Source organism: Neodiprion virginianus, chromosome 1 (assembly GCF_021901495.1).
Source record: "Neodiprion virginianus isolate iyNeoVirg1 chromosome 1, iyNeoVirg1.1, whole genome shotgun sequence".
NCBI classification, from domain to species: domain Eukaryota; kingdom Metazoa; phylum Arthropoda; class Insecta; order Hymenoptera; family Diprionidae; genus Neodiprion; species Neodiprion virginianus.
Window position 1 is genome coordinate 36,013,692 of NC_060877.1, and position 18,692 is coordinate 36,032,383.

General features: G+C 37.9%; 1 protein-coding gene across 5 annotated transcripts in view; it reads right to left on the reverse strand.

Moving 5' to 3' along the window:
• The window catches only part of LOC124305780 (probable beta-hexosaminidase fdl), a 65,229-nt gene that overhangs the window by 8,914 nt on the left and 37,623 nt on the right, over positions 1-18,692 (reverse strand). For 2 of the 5 annotated variants that reach the window (XM_046765589.1, XM_046765579.1), the window contains exons 1-3: positions 6,212-6,345; positions 5,885-6,031; positions 4,652-4,747 (exon numbers count right to left, since the gene is read on the reverse strand). In XM_046765589.1, the coding sequence (XP_046621545.1) occupies positions 4,652-4,747; positions 5,885-6,031; positions 6,212-6,330 (362 nt within the window). In that variant the 5' untranslated portion in view covers positions 6,331-6,345. Of the gene's footprint in view, positions 1-4,651; positions 4,748-5,884; positions 6,032-6,211; positions 6,346-18,692 lie in introns of those variants that run through there. The other 3 variants (XM_046765609.1, XM_046765620.1, XM_046765598.1) reach the window with 2 other exon arrangements.

Genomic DNA, 18,692 nt, shown 5'->3' on the forward strand with positions numbered 1-18,692 from the left:
TCCTGCGTATCTTTTCTGCCCTTGGTCGTACGCTCTTTCTGGTGCGTTTTCTGCGTTCCTGGGGGTCCAATTAGTCGAGAGAGGGTCATACAGATCGATTCTGGGATGAAAGATTTTTTGCCCAAAAAAAAAGTAAGGCTAACCCCTTTCCTTTTTTGACGAAAATTTTCGCGATTTTGAAAAGTGCTGAAATAAGTTCTTTGTGGCACTATTCCGACGTAATTTTTCGAGAGAAATCGATTGGGCGCAGTCCGAACAAGATGCGATCAACGTATCAAAAGTTAGAGCCAAAAAACGAAAGTCTCTGTTTCGTCATTTTTTTTGCTGCTGATCTTTGCTGCGTATCTTTTCTGCCCTTGGTCGTACGCTCGTTCTGGTGCGTTTTCTGCGTTCCTGGGGGTCCAATTAGTCGAGAGAGGGTCATACAGATCGATTCTGGGATGAAAGATTTTTTTGCCCAAAAAAAAAGTAAGGCTAACCCCTTTCCTTTTTTGACGAAAATTTTCGCGATTTTGAAAAGTGCTGAAATAAGATCTTTGTGGCACTATTCTGACGCAATTTTTCGAGAGAAATCGATTGGGCGCAGTTCCAATACGCTGCGATCAACGCATCAAAAGTTAGAGCCAAAAAACGAAAGTCTCTGTTTCGTCATTTTTTTTGCTGCTGATCTTTCCTGCGTATCTTTTCTGCCCTTGGTCGTACGCTCTTTCTGGTGCGTTTTCTGCGTTCCTGGGGGTCCATTTAGTCGAGAGAGGGTCATACAGATCGATTCTGGGATGAAAGATTTTTTGCCCAAAAAAAAAGTAAGGCTAACCCCTTTCCTTTTTTGACGAAAATTTTCGCGATTTTGAAAAGTGCTGAAATGAGTTCATTGTGGCACTATTCTGACGTAATTTTTCGAGAGAAATCGATTGGGCGCAGTTCCAATACGCTGCGATCAACGTATCAAAAGTTAGAGCCAAAAAACGAAAGTCTCTGTTTCGTCATTTTTTTTGCTGCTGATCTTTGCTGCGTATCTTTTCTGCCCTTGGTCGTACGCTCGTTCTGGTGCGTTTTCTGCGTTCCTGGGGGTCCAATTAGTCGAGAGAGGGTCATACAGATCGATTCTGGGATGAAAGATTTTTTGCCCAAAAAAAAAGTAAGGCTAACCCCTTTCCTTTTTTGACGAAAATTTTCGCGATTTTGAAAAGTGCTGAAATGAGTTCATTGTGGCACTATTCTGACGTAATTTTTCGAGAGAAATCGATTGGGCGCAGTTCCAATACGCTGCGATCAACGCATCAAAAGTTAGAGCCAAAAAACGAAAGTCTCTGTTTCGTCATTTTTTTTGCTGCTGATCTTTCCTGCGTATCTTTTCTGCCCTTGGTCGTACGCTCTTTCTGGTGCGTTTTCTGCGTTCCTGGGGGTCCAATTAGTCGAGAGAGGGTCACACAGATCGATTCTGGGATGAAAGATTTTTTGCCCAAAAAAAAAGTAAGGCTAACCCCTTTCCTTTTTTGACGAAAATTTTCGCGATTTTGAAAAGTGCTGAAATAAGTTCTTTGTGGCACTATTCCGACGTAATTTTTCGAGAGAAATCGATTGGGCGCAGTCCGAACAAGATGCGATCAACGTATCAAAAGTTAGAGCCAAAAAACGAAAGTCTCTGTTTCGTCATTTTTTTTGCTGCTGATCTTTCCTGCGTATCTTTTCTGCCCTTGGTCGTACGCTCTTTCTGGTGCGTTTTCTGCGTTCCTGGGGGTCCAATTAGTCGAGAGAGGGTCATACAGATCGATTCTGGGATGAAAGATTTTTTGCCCAATAAAAAAGTAAGGCTAACCCCTTTCCTTTTTTGACGAAAATTTTCGCGATTTTGAAAAGTGCTGAAATAAGTTCTTTGTGGCACTATTCCGACGTAATTTTTCGAGAGAAATCGATTGGGTGCAGTCCGAACAAGATGCGATCAACGCATCAAAAGTTAGAGCCAAAAAACGAAAGTCTCTGTTTCGTCATTTTTTTTGCTGCTGATCTTTCCTGCGTATCTTTTCTGCCCTTGGTCGTACGCTCTTTCTGGTGCGTTTTCTGCGTTCCTGGGGGTCCAATTAGTCGAGAGAGGGTCACACAGATCGATTCTGGGATGAAAGATTTTTTGCCCAAAAAAAAAGTAAGGCTAACCCCTTTCCTTTTTTGACGAAAATTTTCGCGATTTTGAAAAGTGCTGAAATAAGTTCTTTGTGGCACTATTCCGACGTAATTTTTCGAGAGAAATCGATTGGGCGCAGTCCGAACAAGATGCGATCAACGTATCAAAAGTTAGAGCCAAAAAACGAAAGTCTCTGTTTCGTCATTTTTTTTGCTGCTGATCTTTCCTGCGTATCTTTTCTGCCCTTGGTCGTACGCTCTTTCTGGTGCGTTTTCTGCGTTCCTGGGGGTCCAATTAGTCGAGAGAGGGTCATACAGATCGATTCTGGGATGAAAGATTTTTTGCCCAAAAAAAAAGTAAGGCTAACCCCTTTCCTTTTTTGACGAAAATTTTCGCGATTTTGAAAAGTGCTGAAATAAGTTCTTTGTGGCACTATTCTGACGTAATTTTTCGAGAGAAATCGATTGGGCGCAGTTCCAATACGCTGCGATCAACGCATCAAAAGTTAGAGCCAAAAAACGAAAGTCTCTGTTTCGTCATTTTTTTTGCTGCTGATCTTTCCTGCGTATCTTTTCTGCCCTTGGTCGTACGCTCTTTCTGGTGCGTTTTCTGCGTTCCTGGGGGTCCAATTAGTCGAGAGAGGGTCACACAGATCGATTCTGGGATGAAAGATTTTTTGCCCAAAAAAAAAGTAAGGCTAACCCCTTTCCTTTTTTGACGAAAATTTTCGCGATTTTGAAAAGTGCTGAAATAAGTTCTTTGTGGCACTATTCCGACGTAATTTTTCGAGAGAAATCGATTGGGCGCAGTCCGAACAAGATGCGATCAACGTATCAAAAGTTAGAGCCAAAAAACGAAAGTCTCTGTTTCGTCATTTTTTTTGCTGCTGATCTTTCCTGCGTATCTTTTCTGCCCTTGGTCGTACGCTCTTTCTGGTGCGTTTTCTGCGTTCCTGGGGGTCCAATTAGTCGAGAGAGGGTCATACAGATCGATTCTGGGATGAAAGATTTTTTGCCCAAAAAAAAAGTAAGGCTAACCCCTTTCCTTTTTTGACGAAAATTTTCGCGATTTTGAAAAGTGCTGAAATAAGTTCTTTGTGGCACTATTCTGACGTAATTTTTCGAGAGAAATCGATTGGGCGCAGTTCCAATACGCTGCGATCAACGCATCAAAAGTTAGAGCCAAAAAACGAAAGTCTCTGTTTCGTCATTTTTTTTGCTGCTGATCTTTCCTGCGTATCTTTTCTGCCCTTGGTCGTACGCTCTTTCTGGTGCGTTTTCTGCGTTCCTGGGGGTCCAATTAGTCGAGAGAGGGTCATACAGATCGATTCTGGGATGAAAGATTTTTTGCCCAAAAAAAAAGTAAGGCTAACCCCTTTCCTTTTTTGACGAAAATTTTCGCGATTTTGAAAAGTGCTGAAATGAGTTCATTGTGGCACTATTCTGACGTAATTTTTCGAGAGAAATCGATTGGGCGCAGTTCCAATACGCTGCGATCAACGCATCAAAAGTTAGAGCCAAAAAACGAAAGTCTCTGTTTCGTCATTTTTTTTGCTGCTGATCTTTCCTGCGTATCTTTTCTGTGAGAGACATTAAATTCTAGAAATAGGTCAATTTTGCTACCCAATTTTCCTCGCAATTCTGAGTGAATAAAATTCAACTATACATATACATAATACAGTACCTACAAGACAACGCTTTCATAAAAAACTCGCTTGTAGTTTTGTACTCTTTATTAAAATCATACTGCAGCAGAATATAAATCTTACATAGATATGACGATGTGAGACACATGACACAAAATACTGCAATTCAATCAAAGCGACTTAGCATGGATTTCAGAAGGATAAATTATAGACGTAATTTACGTCAGAGATGTTTTCTCATTTATCAAGGATCATTATTGAATAAAAGGGGCAATTTCCATTGCTTGCAAAATGTAAGCATTGCAGGATGGCTTGAAATCTTGTCTGCGATACAATGTACATACATAACATATAGCATATTTGAAACATATACATGAAGTTATCATGAAAATACAGCTAGCAAAAAAACATAATGCGCCTTGAATGATCAATATTGCATACGGATACATATCGAGATATATAAATTATTCTAAATATTGAGATCGCTTATAGCTATTATATTTAACTTTAATCTAAACGTAAACAATCCTGATTTCACAACCAGAGGAATGATTTCTGACCACATTTCCACCACCACAGTTCTTTCTCGTTTCTTTTTGTTTTTATTCTGTTTCAGAAAACTCTGTATAAATCAATGATTCCGTAATATTTCAGTAAATTGGGATGAATCTAGAAAATCTAGAAAAAGATGTTCGAGTAATTAGCACAAGACGAATAAGCAATGCAAAAAGTTTCGTGAAAATTTTCAATGTGAAAAAGGAAGAACGAATTAATAATAAACTACACATGTACACATAAATACGTCATAGTGGAATTGTTTCTGAAAGTTTTGATAAATGATAGAATTTTACGTTTTCTAGCTTGTCAATTGTCGAACTGATTACCTATGTATTTCCGAATATTCATATAGCTTCGTTTCCGGACTTTCGGAAGTATGGTTGTTGCCCATGAAAGTCACCAAATGTTGCAACTGCTTCAGACTGTAATTCATTACTATATCTTCAGGATATTTACATTTGATCAATGAAAGTTGTTTATTTCATCAAGGTTTCAACTACTGGAATATATATATATATGTATATATATATCCATATAATTTTTTACTTTCTGTATTTGAATCATATCAACGGGACATCAAACTGTCATTTTATTCGAGCGGGTTTGACGGAGTCATTCGCACCATACTCAACAAGAATTAAAATTCTCAGTACATAACGAGAGTGAAAATTTTGTAAAAAGTAATGCTTCACGAACTTGTCAACTCGTCCTAGCAAAATAAAACACAGAGAGTGAAAGCCACAATTCCGACTTTTGTTAGGAGAACAAATCTTTTTTTATGATTATAATACATAGTCCTTATCGGTAATCAATTTGGTAGATTATTCGGTTGCACACCATTGCTTAAGACCGAAATGCAGTTATTTTACAAAGGATGCAAAAATAGAAAAGTATTCTACGACTTGCAAAGAGTTAGATGACCCCTTGATGATCCTTGTGTTTATAATTTTTTTAATTACAACTATCACAATAAAATTACGAATAACAATGAGAATGTTACGAACTAACATGCCATGTACTCCTGGGTAAGCACGCATTCATCTCAAGTTAATAAAGCAATTTAGTCGAGATTAATTCAATAGAAACATCTTGAATTTTCAACTACTGGCATGATGAGAGAGAGAAGAACAAAAAAAAAAAAAAAACGATTCAATAACTGCACATTTCGCGAGTCCGTCTTACGCATTTCAATTGGCCGGAGATCTGACACCCGTTATTATACGCACAAGTTACACTTCACACAAACGTATATATATATACAGCCAAATCCACGAAGTAAAGCGAACATTATACGACGTCATTAAGCGTACATAACATTTATAATGCTCGACTATATAACTGGCGAAACATGTTTGAAATTACGCGGACAATTAAACCGATCACCGCGTTAAATTAACCTGCGGCACCTGATACCAAATCCCAAACCGCTAAACAATCATCGCATACGTGCATGGTGATCTTTTTAGAACGAAACAAATCATGTATCTCTGATCTTCCCATGAATGTAATGTAATGTCGTGAGGATGCCTTTCGATCCTTGATATTACGCAGATTCTTACCTTCTGGCAGTGAAAGGCTGAAGTGATACAATCGGAGGCGTCCGGGCGTACATCGCTATGAAAAGGACCCCCATAACCAGGATGAGGACCATCAGGGCCCGTCGCATTTTGCCGCTCGGCACACCGCCCACCATCATCCTTACTAACCTGGAACAAGGCGTAGAAATTTCGTATAACCTTCACACCCAAGTTTCGCAATGTGTTCTATTATATTAAACGTTTCGAAATCGTCAAGAAGCGAAAACTGTTTTAATCATGCGGGGCGCACCGTTCAACTCGCTTTGCTTTACCTATCGTGAACGTGAATTAGTTTACAGGGTTCTTTACCTGGAGGTCTGAGCTTGGACGGTTTGTGAATTGGTACACCACACCCAGCTGACCCATTTCGACCTTCCGCAGTAGGGCCTCGCACATAATTTCACAATAAAAGATTTTACGCCGACCATTCGTGGAGAGGTTGTAGCGTAGAGGGTAGTACGGTAACGAGAAGAAGGGATAAGAGCCACTCAATTTCCTGGACGTCGTTGAGTGTCCAAGTTATACAGGGACGGTATAACGGGTTAATAAAAGTTATTTTTTCAGATCTCATCAGTGAAGGAGGTCAAGAGTAAAACGAAATAATGAGGAAGACCAATTTTCCTCCTTGTTAGCATATCGCGAGGTAAGATGAACATGCTGTACGAGGGAACGGAACGTTTTCAGGACGGTGAAATAACGAGTAATGAGAGAAAATGGGGAAATAAGAATGAAATTTAAGAAAAAAAAAAAAAAAAGAAAGAGAGAGAAAGCAACAAACAAAAAACCTACGACGGCGAGAAGAAATAGATAATGGAAAATGAAGCTTTCGCGCACCGGATGCTCTGCAGGATGATTCAACGAAGAGAGACTTGCTACTGTAGGTTGTTGGCATGGGTTCATTACGAAGAAGAAACATTACCTACCGCATGCCAACCACGCGATAACGACGTTGCAGCTTCGCGTACAGTCTTTTCGTATATTATATACTTTGCTGTATATAATTATGTATCATATTACACAATAAACAGCATATACTACCATAGGTATATAATTCACAGGGAAAGCTGATTTAAAAATTCTCCAACGATTGTAGAACGAATCTGTTTGTTTTTACACGTCAAGCTCCGCGATGCCTGGTTGAAGAGATTTAAAAAAAAAAAAAAAAAATTGGCTGTACGAGAATTGTATTTAAAAAAAACTTACGAAAATGGCGTAACCGAGAAAAATCACTGTACGTGAATCTGAAAAGTGTTTGATTCTTACACAAGAATCGTATAGTTTGAAATGTTCAAGTACAGTCAATTAACAAGTCAAGATTCAGACTTTTTGATCTATGTAGGTTACGCAATTACCTTTTTCACAAAGCAATTATTACATCTAGGTTATAATATAGCATAGTTTTCGCTTGGTAGGAGAGAAGAAAGTTTTAACGATCGCTTTATACGGGCTAACAAGACGATCGCAGTGTACGTAACGAGTTCAACTCTCGACAAATGAGGAGAAAAATATAGATTCGATAAACTAACGTTGTATAATTATTTCTACAAATAATTAAACCTAAAGGAACTAAATTTTCTGCTGCAGACTTTATCAAAGAAAGGAACGGAAGATATAATGAAAATTTGATCCAATCACTTGCCGAACAAATGTCCTGCAATTGTTAGCAAATCGTTTCGCCAATTTGGTTCCAATTTTACCAGAGATGATCGAATAACCGTCGTAACCTTTTACAGTCGATAAACGGATAAAAGAGATGAAAAATCTCAACAGTAAAAATCACTGTTTTCCAGAAACAATACGTAAGAAAAAAAAAAAAAATACCAACGTTTATAAATATTACCAATGTTTCCGAGACAGAGATTTCTTTTGCAGAGAGTTCGAAGCTGCGAGAAGAAATTGATGATTTTTCTTTTGAAATGACCATTTCTTCAGTTCTCATCAAACAAAAGAAAACCTCGATCGAGCGATCTATCACGGATTTAATTTCCTCCAGGGAGGTACAAAGAATTCGGTTTGTTTGGTGAATAATATCGTGCACAAGGTGATTGCGTACGTTGAATCTACATCAGTTTCCCCATCATTAGTCAAAGTTAACTATGACACCAGTCGAGTCCCCTTGACCCAAAACGAATGCCGGAAGAGTTGGGCTGTGCTAGCGACAATAACGAATGCAATTATTTGAGAATTCGTCGGAATTTGTGCAGAGAGCATCGGAAAGCAAAGCAGATATTCATGGCGTGGATGTAACCTCGTGGAAAGTCCACTAGATCATTTCCCAGTGACGTTCATACCTACTGTTAGGGGGTGAAACAACCGCGTCGACGTCACTGTGATAACTGGTGTATAGCGACGGAAGCAATTCCAAACCAGGGTTAAATATGCATGAACTAAGAAGATATAGATAGATGCACCTTACAGTCAGTTACGTTATTTTTAGATCCCGCGCTTCGTTGCTCGAATTCTCGTTTCTTCTGACTAATTCAAACCCACCGATATGCCATAAGCAGTGAATCATGGTCTTACAGTAGACCCTCTCGGTATATTCCGTCCCGATTCCACCGTTCCCCTAACCTATAACCCAACTAAACTTGTCGCCTATTCATCCAATCCGGCCATTAGAATACCGCGATATTACACAGCTTGACTTTACCGTGTTTTTATACAGTCTTCGTTCGGTTTCCTTCGCAGCGTATTACATAGCTTCGCGATCCTGTAACTTCACCGAAATCGCCTGAATCTTTTCACAGATTCAAAATTACGGACTGATATTTCGCACTCGATCGATTGCCGTGAAACTGGCGAGTTTTCCATCGGTTTTAAAAACCGAATCCGCCATTTTGAATTCCTATACATTCGTGAAACCCAACGACACGCTTCTCGCAGGATAAAAAATGATTTTTGAAATATTAGGTTAGGCTTAATGCTATGTACACATAGGTGTCTACGGGAAGGTATATAATTTTGTAAATAAGGGTGGACCGGGAAAAGTAACGTTGAGAATGTTTTCCACGTGGCATTTCCAAAAGCTTGCAAGTCACACGGCGATAATTTGACAGCGGTGAATCTCCCCGAGCGTGCTGCTTCTGCTTCGCTCAACCCCCCTTATCATCATCACCCCCCCTGCAACCCCTCTGCTCGACAGGGGGAATTCCGGCACGGAAAAGTGGCCCCCGAAGCACACGCAGTCGTTGTTCGACTTCCATATCTATCTGGTACATAGGTAGATACATACATATACACACACACACACATATATATATATATATTCGGGTTTTCAAAGAATTTCCGGCCCCCGTAGAAGTATCCATCATTCAGGGTAGTACGTTCCTATTATAGCGTCCTTTCCCGCCAATTTCACCGGATGATCGTCAGTTGTTACAAATAGCGAAGCCAGGTTGGACCAATCTAATGTTTATGGTGGTTTGTAACGTTGACCTGACGGTTGCATTCGATATTTGAATGAAATATACCGAATACCAACATTGTTACTTATATTCGTATACAGATTTGGTGAAAGAAATTGTTCTCTCTCGAATTAACCGATTCGTAATCGTTCCTCTGTTGTTTGTGTATTCCTTGTCTTTTTTTTTTTTTTTTTAAATTTATTATCTTGGTTTTTAATAGCTTTCGCCAGTTATGTCGGATCCTGCCTACACAGCGACCAACTTACATAATTTCACCGCTAATATTTTCGTACTTCCGCTGTATATGTTACAGCGGTATAATATACAACGTGAATTATTTATACTGATCACACTCAAGATTTAGTATTCTTGAGCAAACAATAAGATCTATTTTTATGAAATTTTTTCATCCCACACACACGCGCATATAACGACGATAAAGATAGTATTTGAAATGATTGCAAGATGATAATTGAATAACTAATAAATGTATAATATGATTCGTACAGGCTTTCAAAGAAATCACGGTCAAAAAACCTGATCGTACGAAATTTGAAATTCACTTTCAATTATACTCTGACCTTTGTGATCTTTACAAATTTTCGTTTTCACAAAAGAATTTTTATGCCTCGTCTTACACACGTCACATGTACGAAAAAGCTTGTATCCTGCACACGGTGCGCCTTTTATTTCGGACGGAAATTCGTACACGTTTGAGGTGTGTTATACGCGGTATGTGCGTGCGCGAGTGTGTGTGCAAAAGGTTTGCAGACATCAGCCAAAGATATAAAATGAATAAAACAGTATCTGACCACCCGCGTATATATCCGTACGTCAGGAATTATCCTCTGGGTAGAAAAACGAAACGGAAATGGCCAGACTGACGAAATAACCGACAGTGCTACGTATACCTATACCTGCCGCATAAACGGTATTACCAAACATACCGGAAACTGACCGAAACTACCACATTAGTAAGAAAAAAAAAAGGGGGAGACAAGAAAAGAAACAACTGGTAGAAAAATAAGTAGCTAAAAATTCGTGACTATCGTACGAATGAAAATCATTACAGTAAATTCAAATACAATGAAGTTCGGAATTGACAATTTCCTTCCGTTTAATTGAAGCGAAAAATTCATGTGCGTAAATTTTCTTTTGTTTTTTTCGTTTTCAACTTTTTTTAAAAATTGAAATCGCTCGATTCCAGACAGCAAAAATTCAACTATAAACATTTCAATTGGTTCGGTAAAAAAATGTCTCAACTTTTGAATAAAACATGTTTCTTATTTCGGATTCAATTTCAAATGAAAATTCAGTTCAAACGTCAAAGCAATCGAAAAAAACCATCAATCCTTATCTCGAATGACTTTGACCAGCCTCGTTAACAATTCAATCGATGTTTACAATTCGACCTGGAATTTCACCCAGTATAAATATGAATATATATATATAGTAATATTTCAGTAGGTAAAAAATATTGAAATAAATAATTCTTTCTCCACCGATATAACGGAATTGGTGATAATTTACGTATATCCGGAGTGGATGTGTATTATTATACATAAAATATACACGTGTCACCTCATGCGTCAAATTTTTCGTACCGTTTCAAGATTGGTTTATACTCAACGTCGGATCGGCCGATGGTATACGAGTATAACTCGTCGCGTGAGTTTGACAGTCTTCGGAATAGCAACGTGCGCAGTTTCCAACTTGGTCTGACGTCAAATGGGCTGACGGGTAGAGCAAGAAGAAAATATAAACCGACGGAACAGAAGAAAGGTTTCACTTTCCAAATCGATGCTCGGCAGGGCGGTTGCCGCTTTCCGTTTTCATTTCTTCCTTTTACACTTACTTCCTCGTTACTTTTTTCGTCTTATTATTATCACTATTATTATCCGTTTCTTAATTACCGGCACTTTTGTAAATCAATGTCTTTCTTTCACAATGTGAAACCGTACGGTTTATACCTGTTACAGCAAGGTTTTTAAACGAATTCTTCAACGCTTTGTACGCGAAGCGAAATAACGGAATATCCGAACCCTCTGTGTTCCGCGGGGTGAATATCGAGAGAGTCTCGTGTGACACGCAAAAATTCGATTAGTCGAATGACACCGCGTAGTTTACATTAATATATCGAACCACCGTGTCCTCCTCGTGGCGTGTCGTCTTGTTTTACCCGACATTACATTCATGGGTAGGACGGAAAAAATTATCGTTACATGCCGATACGCACACAATACGCGTGTAACCTAAGGCTGCAATTTTTTTAACGTTCAATCATACGCTGTACTCCGAGGAAATAATTATTATTTACAATCGATCTCTCTCACCGTTCATTTTACGTTAAACTATGCATAAATCTTTACATTCTTATACAGGTACTCATATTATGGGGATTAATGAATATACATACGCACGGAACACACCCTGTACTAAATGCGAATGAAACAGCTCCTTTATTTTATAGATTTTTACAGACTTCTCGTTTCCAGAGTGTTAAATTATAACTGCATGACACGTATGAGCGAATAGGTATATATATATAAAGTAAAAAAATTATCTAGATGCAGACAAGCCACGCCTTGTACAGCTATAACATGTCCTTTAAATAGCCGCCAAAATGCCTAATATAATACACAAGTTCATACGATTATTTACCTGCAAAACTGTGCAAGCTTTTCCGTACATAAAGCTTGTATCAAAATTCGGTTCGAGCAGCTATGGAAATTGCGTTTTCTTTTTTTTCTCTTTTAACATCGGTTGACAACAAGAGTCTGAAACTTGTATTTTCTTTTCAAATATAAATTGAACTTTAGCGTATAAAATTTTTCTACAATAATTACACATTCAACGAGCATGTTTTATATGTATATATATAAATATATATAAATATAGATACATGTACGTTCCTGAGATTATTACGGTAATAAATAATGTTATCTATCGTTGCGCAGCCGGCGCTAAGTGCAGGCAAGAAAGTGCGGGAGGCTAAAACGTTAGAAGGTAACGTACGCAGCCGATACACATAGTGGGATGAAAAGAGATTTACGAGGAAAACGTAACGATTTTATGATTTTCGAGAATCGCTACGCGTGTCGTACACACGCCGGGTATTATTGACGTAAATACCAGTAGACGGTAGATAAACAGCGAATCGAAAATGGAGTATATAAGGCGAAGTTATCGAGCGGTCAGGTGTGCCAGCTCAGTCCGTAGGCCATCCCCCAAACCCGCACAAGGCAGCTTTCACACGAAGTACCCTGATTCTATGCAACGCCCAATGGCGAGCCTAGATCGAATGGTATCTACCAATCCGGCCGAGTGCCTCGACAACCGGTTCGCGTCACCTATCCCGCACTACGCGATACACGCGATAAACCAGCAACAGCCCCTGAAACCCCTCGGAGCTTTCTCATCCCTTCACTTATTTTCGACCAAACTGGTTCGACGAAACGCCACGCGAACTCATCCGCCGAAAACCGTTTAAACGATTCACGAACACTGGACGATCAATACGCGGATTAAAGGATTAAAGAGGTAAAACGAGACGAGTAATAAGGTTTTTTTATTTTTTTAATTTACTTTTTAATTATTTTTACGCGCTGAGGGAAATTTTTCCTTTTGTTTACCACAATCGAAAAATATAGTCCTAGGTAGTGAATTAAAATTAGTTTTCTAGCCGTTACCGAAAAGTCTGGTATTCGTTACTGTTCTTTCTCGTTACGATCAACGTTGCTGTGATTTCTTGTAACCGTTGCGAAAATTTAATGCTTGTGCAGGAATAAACTGACGTTAAAGCCTTGTTTAACTAAAAAAGTTAAGTAAACCGAACATACTGATTTTGCCGCAAAATGGTTAGGCGCACCTCGTTTTAAGGGATTCCAACGATATTCAAACGGTTTTTTTAACGATACCAGTTTTGCTGAATTTTTCTAGTTACAGGAACGAGTGAAATTTTTCTCAGTGTATAATACAATAAACAGCAGTAATATAATAAACGGGTGTAGGCGATCTAAATTCATCCTGCGACATCACGAAATCGCGAAATTAAGGGCATGGAAATTCGCGGACGCGCGTGTCGCTTACATTATTACGATATATATGCCTGACCCAAAACGGCACGTTCTACTGTGACTGCCACCGCAGGCCGGTGAAACGCCGGCTTTACTACTAGCCCAGTTGGAGTTGTTATATTACGGTAACTTGTTGTTAGCCGAGTTCTGTTGAAGAACGTGTGAGGGATGAAACGTTTTAAATCGCCAAACTCGCGAAACTCGCCAAACGCCCGGAAAGAAATTCCTGAGTGTTTTAAAGGATCAAATATAAAAAAAAAAAAAAATTGTGACAGGTTTGGTCCGAAGAAATTGTTAAAAATCAAGCAAGCGCCGTTTCGATGTTATTTTTTTTCTGTACAAGGTTTACAGAAAAATATTACCCACAAAATTTGCGCGGCGTGAAGTTTTCTCCAAAAATCTCGTGGAATTGTGTTAGTTTCGACGCAAGTGTAAAAAAATTTACGGGTGTCGAGTGTTTTGTTTACTGTAAACAATTCGGTCAACCGTTAACGCAACCTGTCGAAATAAATATACTGCGATAAACGAAACACTCGACTCTCGTCAATTTTTCACATTTACGGTGGAACTAACAATTCGACGAGATTTTTGGGTGGAACCTATTTTGGAGAAGAAGTCACGGTGGGCTATTTTTTTCGATAACATTTCTTTCTTAAACCTATAGGAACAAAAATTACATGAAAATGGCGTTTCTTTGATTTCTATTAATTATTTGCAGCCAAGCCCGCCACCATTTTTTTTTTTTTTTTTTTAAAAAGAACAAGAACCAGAAAACTTAGAAAGAGACGGAGATTTTTACTGCAGGATATTTCACGTAAGGATCAAAAATGCGTATGGAGTATGATCCGAGCAAAAAATTGCGGAATCCTGGAGACAGAGAACGAAGAGGTAAAGTAAAGGCTCGAATACTCGAATTCGATTCAAAAAATAAAAACGATTCCTCAGCACGTAATACGGAGAAGAAGGAATTTCTTTACACCCACGAATTTTGAAGGAAAAAACCAAGTTTTTTATATATTCCAAGAATTTATATTATTGTAAAATCAACTTCGTCATATTGTACCAAAAACATCCGCAACCGTACGATTTTAGTTAATTCCAGTTGCTCGTTAAATGAATTCTTTACAAATGACGAAAAAAGAAACCTTCAATTTATTAAAATTAAGCAAACAGCATGTGATTTTGGCATGTGAATAAAACAATCAAACTGTTTCTTTTTTTTTTTTTTTTTACTCATAGTTGCGATTTCGGACAGGTTATTAATTATTTTCATTCTTATACATGAATTAAGGAAAGATTATTTTACCATAGTTCAATGAAATACCTGATTTTGTCTCTCGACAGTTTGTTTAATCATTTTCGTTCTTTTCCTCAACTATACGACTGACACATTGTTGAATAAGAAAAATAGGGAACAAAATAAGTTGACCGAGGGAAAAAATCGCGAAGAATCGAATCTTTTCTGCACGTTTCCTACGATTACCTCAGATCCGATTTACTGCTGGATATGTATGGAGATATAATCGTATAAAGAGACCTAAGACATTTATTTTCGCCTTTTTCTTCTTTTCCTTTTGCTCTTCCTTTATACACTTGCACTTCGCTTATGGATATTGCGAACCGAACAGACTTGGTCTGGCTAACTGCCAGCATTGACTGACGCGTTGCCTTTTTTTTTTCACTTTTTTCCAAATTCTCGCCTCTCTTTATTCGGAATAAGAAGTTATTACGATATTATGATTACCCCGAAAACGGAAAGTTGAAATTTCAGTAGATCCTGACGTTTTGAAATCTGAAGAATCACCTCCGACTATTTGAACATTAATTAAGTTTTTGACCGACGATATCTAAAAAGAACAAATCACAAATATACCCGATTTAAAGCTGTTTAGGATTTTTAAAGAAATCGGTTGAACTGTTCCCGAGTTATTTTCGAAAATGTCGAAATACACTTTACTCTTCCACAATTTTAACTCAACTTGAAGCTTTGAGCCATTTCTCGGTTTGTTTTACAAGAAATAAAAATATTTCACTCTTCTTTTAAGGGCAGCAGATTTTTCTACATATGTATATATACACACACACATACATACATAACGTATATAATAAATTTTTAAAACTTACTCAACGTTAAAACTCTTCAACACTTTTTTTCTTACGATAGTTAATAACTCGAAAGTAGCGGATCGTTATATATAACACATATCCTTCATTTTCTTTCTTTCTCCTTCTTTAGATTTTCTTCCTTTCTCATTTTCCCTTGTTAATTTTTTCTCCCTCCTTCTTCTCGACTTCTCCTTTTCTTTCCTAAGCAGGCGTTAAAACATTATTCCGCCTCGTTGGCTCCTCCTCAACTCGGCATGCAGGACTACGGAATTAGGTTAGGCTGTGTGATAAAAACAGGGAGATACAATCCTATCTCTCTCTCTCTCTCTCTTTCACCCGAAACACGAAGAAAACAATCGCCACAATGCTCAGGGCATTGGAAAAAAAGTCTACGGATTACTCCTAATTACAACGAAAATCGCGATATCCGCTTCCGAGACGTTTCCTTCGAATCAACAGCATATTTATGCGAGAGAAAAATTATTGTAGAACGGTGGCTAAAGATTAATTTTGCAAACAAATCCATGCATAAAACGGATTTAGAATTCTGCATTGTTTATGCACTTTTCAGTCAGAACAATGATTAATTGGATTCCAAAATTCCCTGTCCTTTAATCAAGTTATTCAGAAGATCGAAATTGCAATTTTTCAGATCACACCAAAATTTGACCAATAATAAACAAAGAAATTGAACCTCCTGGGCTAGTTTTACCGTCTATTTTCATTTTTACTTTACATCACCTTCGGCGATGCGAGGAAAATATTTGTTTCGATCAAAAATTACTTTTTGTAATTCCACCGAATCTCTACCTTTTCGAACTACCAGATTCGAAAAAACAGGTCTTTAGAAAAATGTCGCGATGATCTCAGAAGCGAGCGAATGAAAAAGTTTGAAACTTGCAGGATTTTACAATCAGATGATGGACATGAAAAATTGTCGTGCCCCGTTAAATTAGAACTTCCGATTCTACCACAAATAAATCGATTATCAATGTTTTACCGACAAACACATACTTTTTCCTCCTTGTTACTTTTCCCAAACAGACCATTATGTTTCACCCAAATTGCGTATTTTTATTATATTTTTTTTTTGAATGCATAAATTTTCTTTTTCTCACAATGTTTTTTTTTTCCCAATTCTTCCTTCAAAACTTTTTTCATTTGGCCGCAAAGTCCTATCGGTTTCAGATTTTCAACTCGGTCATTTTCGAAATCATCGCGGAAGTTTCTCGTACAGATCGACAGACTCTTACCTTTTCGCGGTGGAAAAAAAAAACAAAAAAGTAACGCAAAAAAAAAAACATTTTTTCCGGCTTGTTTTTGTTCTTTTTTTCTTTCTCGTAATCCTTTTTTGCCTACTTCGTCCTATACCGTTTCCCGTTTTAAGATAATCCTATTTGCGCATATTCTATACGTAGATGTATATACAGAGAATGGCTGTTCCGGGGTTTATTGTTCCAGGTTTGGCAAAAGGCCAGCTCTTGGTGCTGCAGTATTGCAAAGTAGTAGAGAAGGGGGTGGTTTGGGGGGTGGGATGGGGATGCAAACCCCTCGGGTTCGGACTCGAAACTGCCATGTGTCGTCCCTGCACGTGTACATGCTCCGCTATTTTACTATTTACCATTGTTCCTGCTACTGTAACGCGATTTCCATCGTCATTTTTACGACATTTTTAACCTATCAACGCCCACAAGCGTGTATAACGTCTATAACTGTGACAACTTTCTCGTAAAACGAGAATGACCTCGACAAAATTCCCTAAGGATAAATCCTTTATAGTCAAATTTTGTATCAAAATCTATACTTCGTATGATTTGTTTGTTCCAAACTTATTTTTTCTCTTACAATACGATCTGTGTGAATTTCTTCTTTTTTTTTTTTTACATACATGTACGCATACACAAGCATAAAAAGTAAAAAAAAAAAAACTTGTTCAAATACCGTATTTATTGCAACGGAAATTGCTTTGCATTTACAAATAATAAGAATCAAGCATGCGAGAATTTTTCTAAAACTTTATCACGGCAAAAAAAAGATAAAAGTACAAAAATGCGTTGTACAAAAAAAAAAAACAAAAAAAAAGGTAAGGATACAACAAGTATTAAATAGAAGTAAAATTCTCGAAAAAGCATCCATACCTTTAACTTTTTTATTTTTACTTTTTTAAATTGCACGTATTGCACGTGTTATCGATACTTAACAAGAATAACAAACTGCGTGGTTTCAATTTTCCGCGGAGAGACTCTTGAGCTTACAATAAGTTATTGAAAATCTGTTACTGCAGGCGGAGGGGCCGGCATGAGTAAAGCTTTGCTTTGTCGCTGTGCAAGCTCTCGAAGCTATAATAACTTCAACCGTAGATTGTCAAGGCACATGCCGACGTGCGTGATAAATTATTTTCAAGCAGTATAACGACATTTAAATATTCTCCTCCATCACCCGCTTGCTGCCTTTTTTACAATGACTGCACACAGCTGCTCGAAATTTCATTCATCAACGCATTCGACAAGTTACAATTTTGTAATAGCTGGTAAAAAATATCGCACAGAAATTTCTTCAAAAGTGCAGCAATTAGTTTACTTCAACAGTACGATAAAGGAGAAGAGAACAGAACAAGAATGAGAGCAATAAAAAAAAAATAATAATAAAAAATACATCAAACATTACGATAAAACAAAAGGAACATAAATTACCCGCTACGTGTGTTTATGTGATAATTTATTACGTATACGTGTAAATTAGACGATCGAAAATCGTTCATCACCGTCAGATTCGTTTACACGATTATACAAACTCTGCTGCAATTTCGTTGAAATTTTTTCCATCGCTGTATTCAAAAATCACGTCGGCTATAAATATATGATAACGATTAAAGAGTGATATATTTTCGAATGCATTTTTTCCACGTCACGGCGGTTCTCTGTCTTCTCTTCGATCTCTACGTTCTTTACAATTTTCTTGTTTCTTCTTCTTCGTCCAGTTCACGAGAGAAGGTGAAAAAAAAAAAAAAAAAAAATCGAGAAGCTTTGTTTAGAGTTTAAAGCTACGCTAAAAGGCACATCTTGCCGCTGCTAGGCTGGCTGGATTCGTTTCTCAGCGCTATTTGGAGATGTTAGGAAAAATGTGGAACAGCTTAGAGCTACGTCGGTTGCAGCAGGCGATGATGCGATGCAACGAACGCTTTCGCTCGCTTGCGGTTTTTCA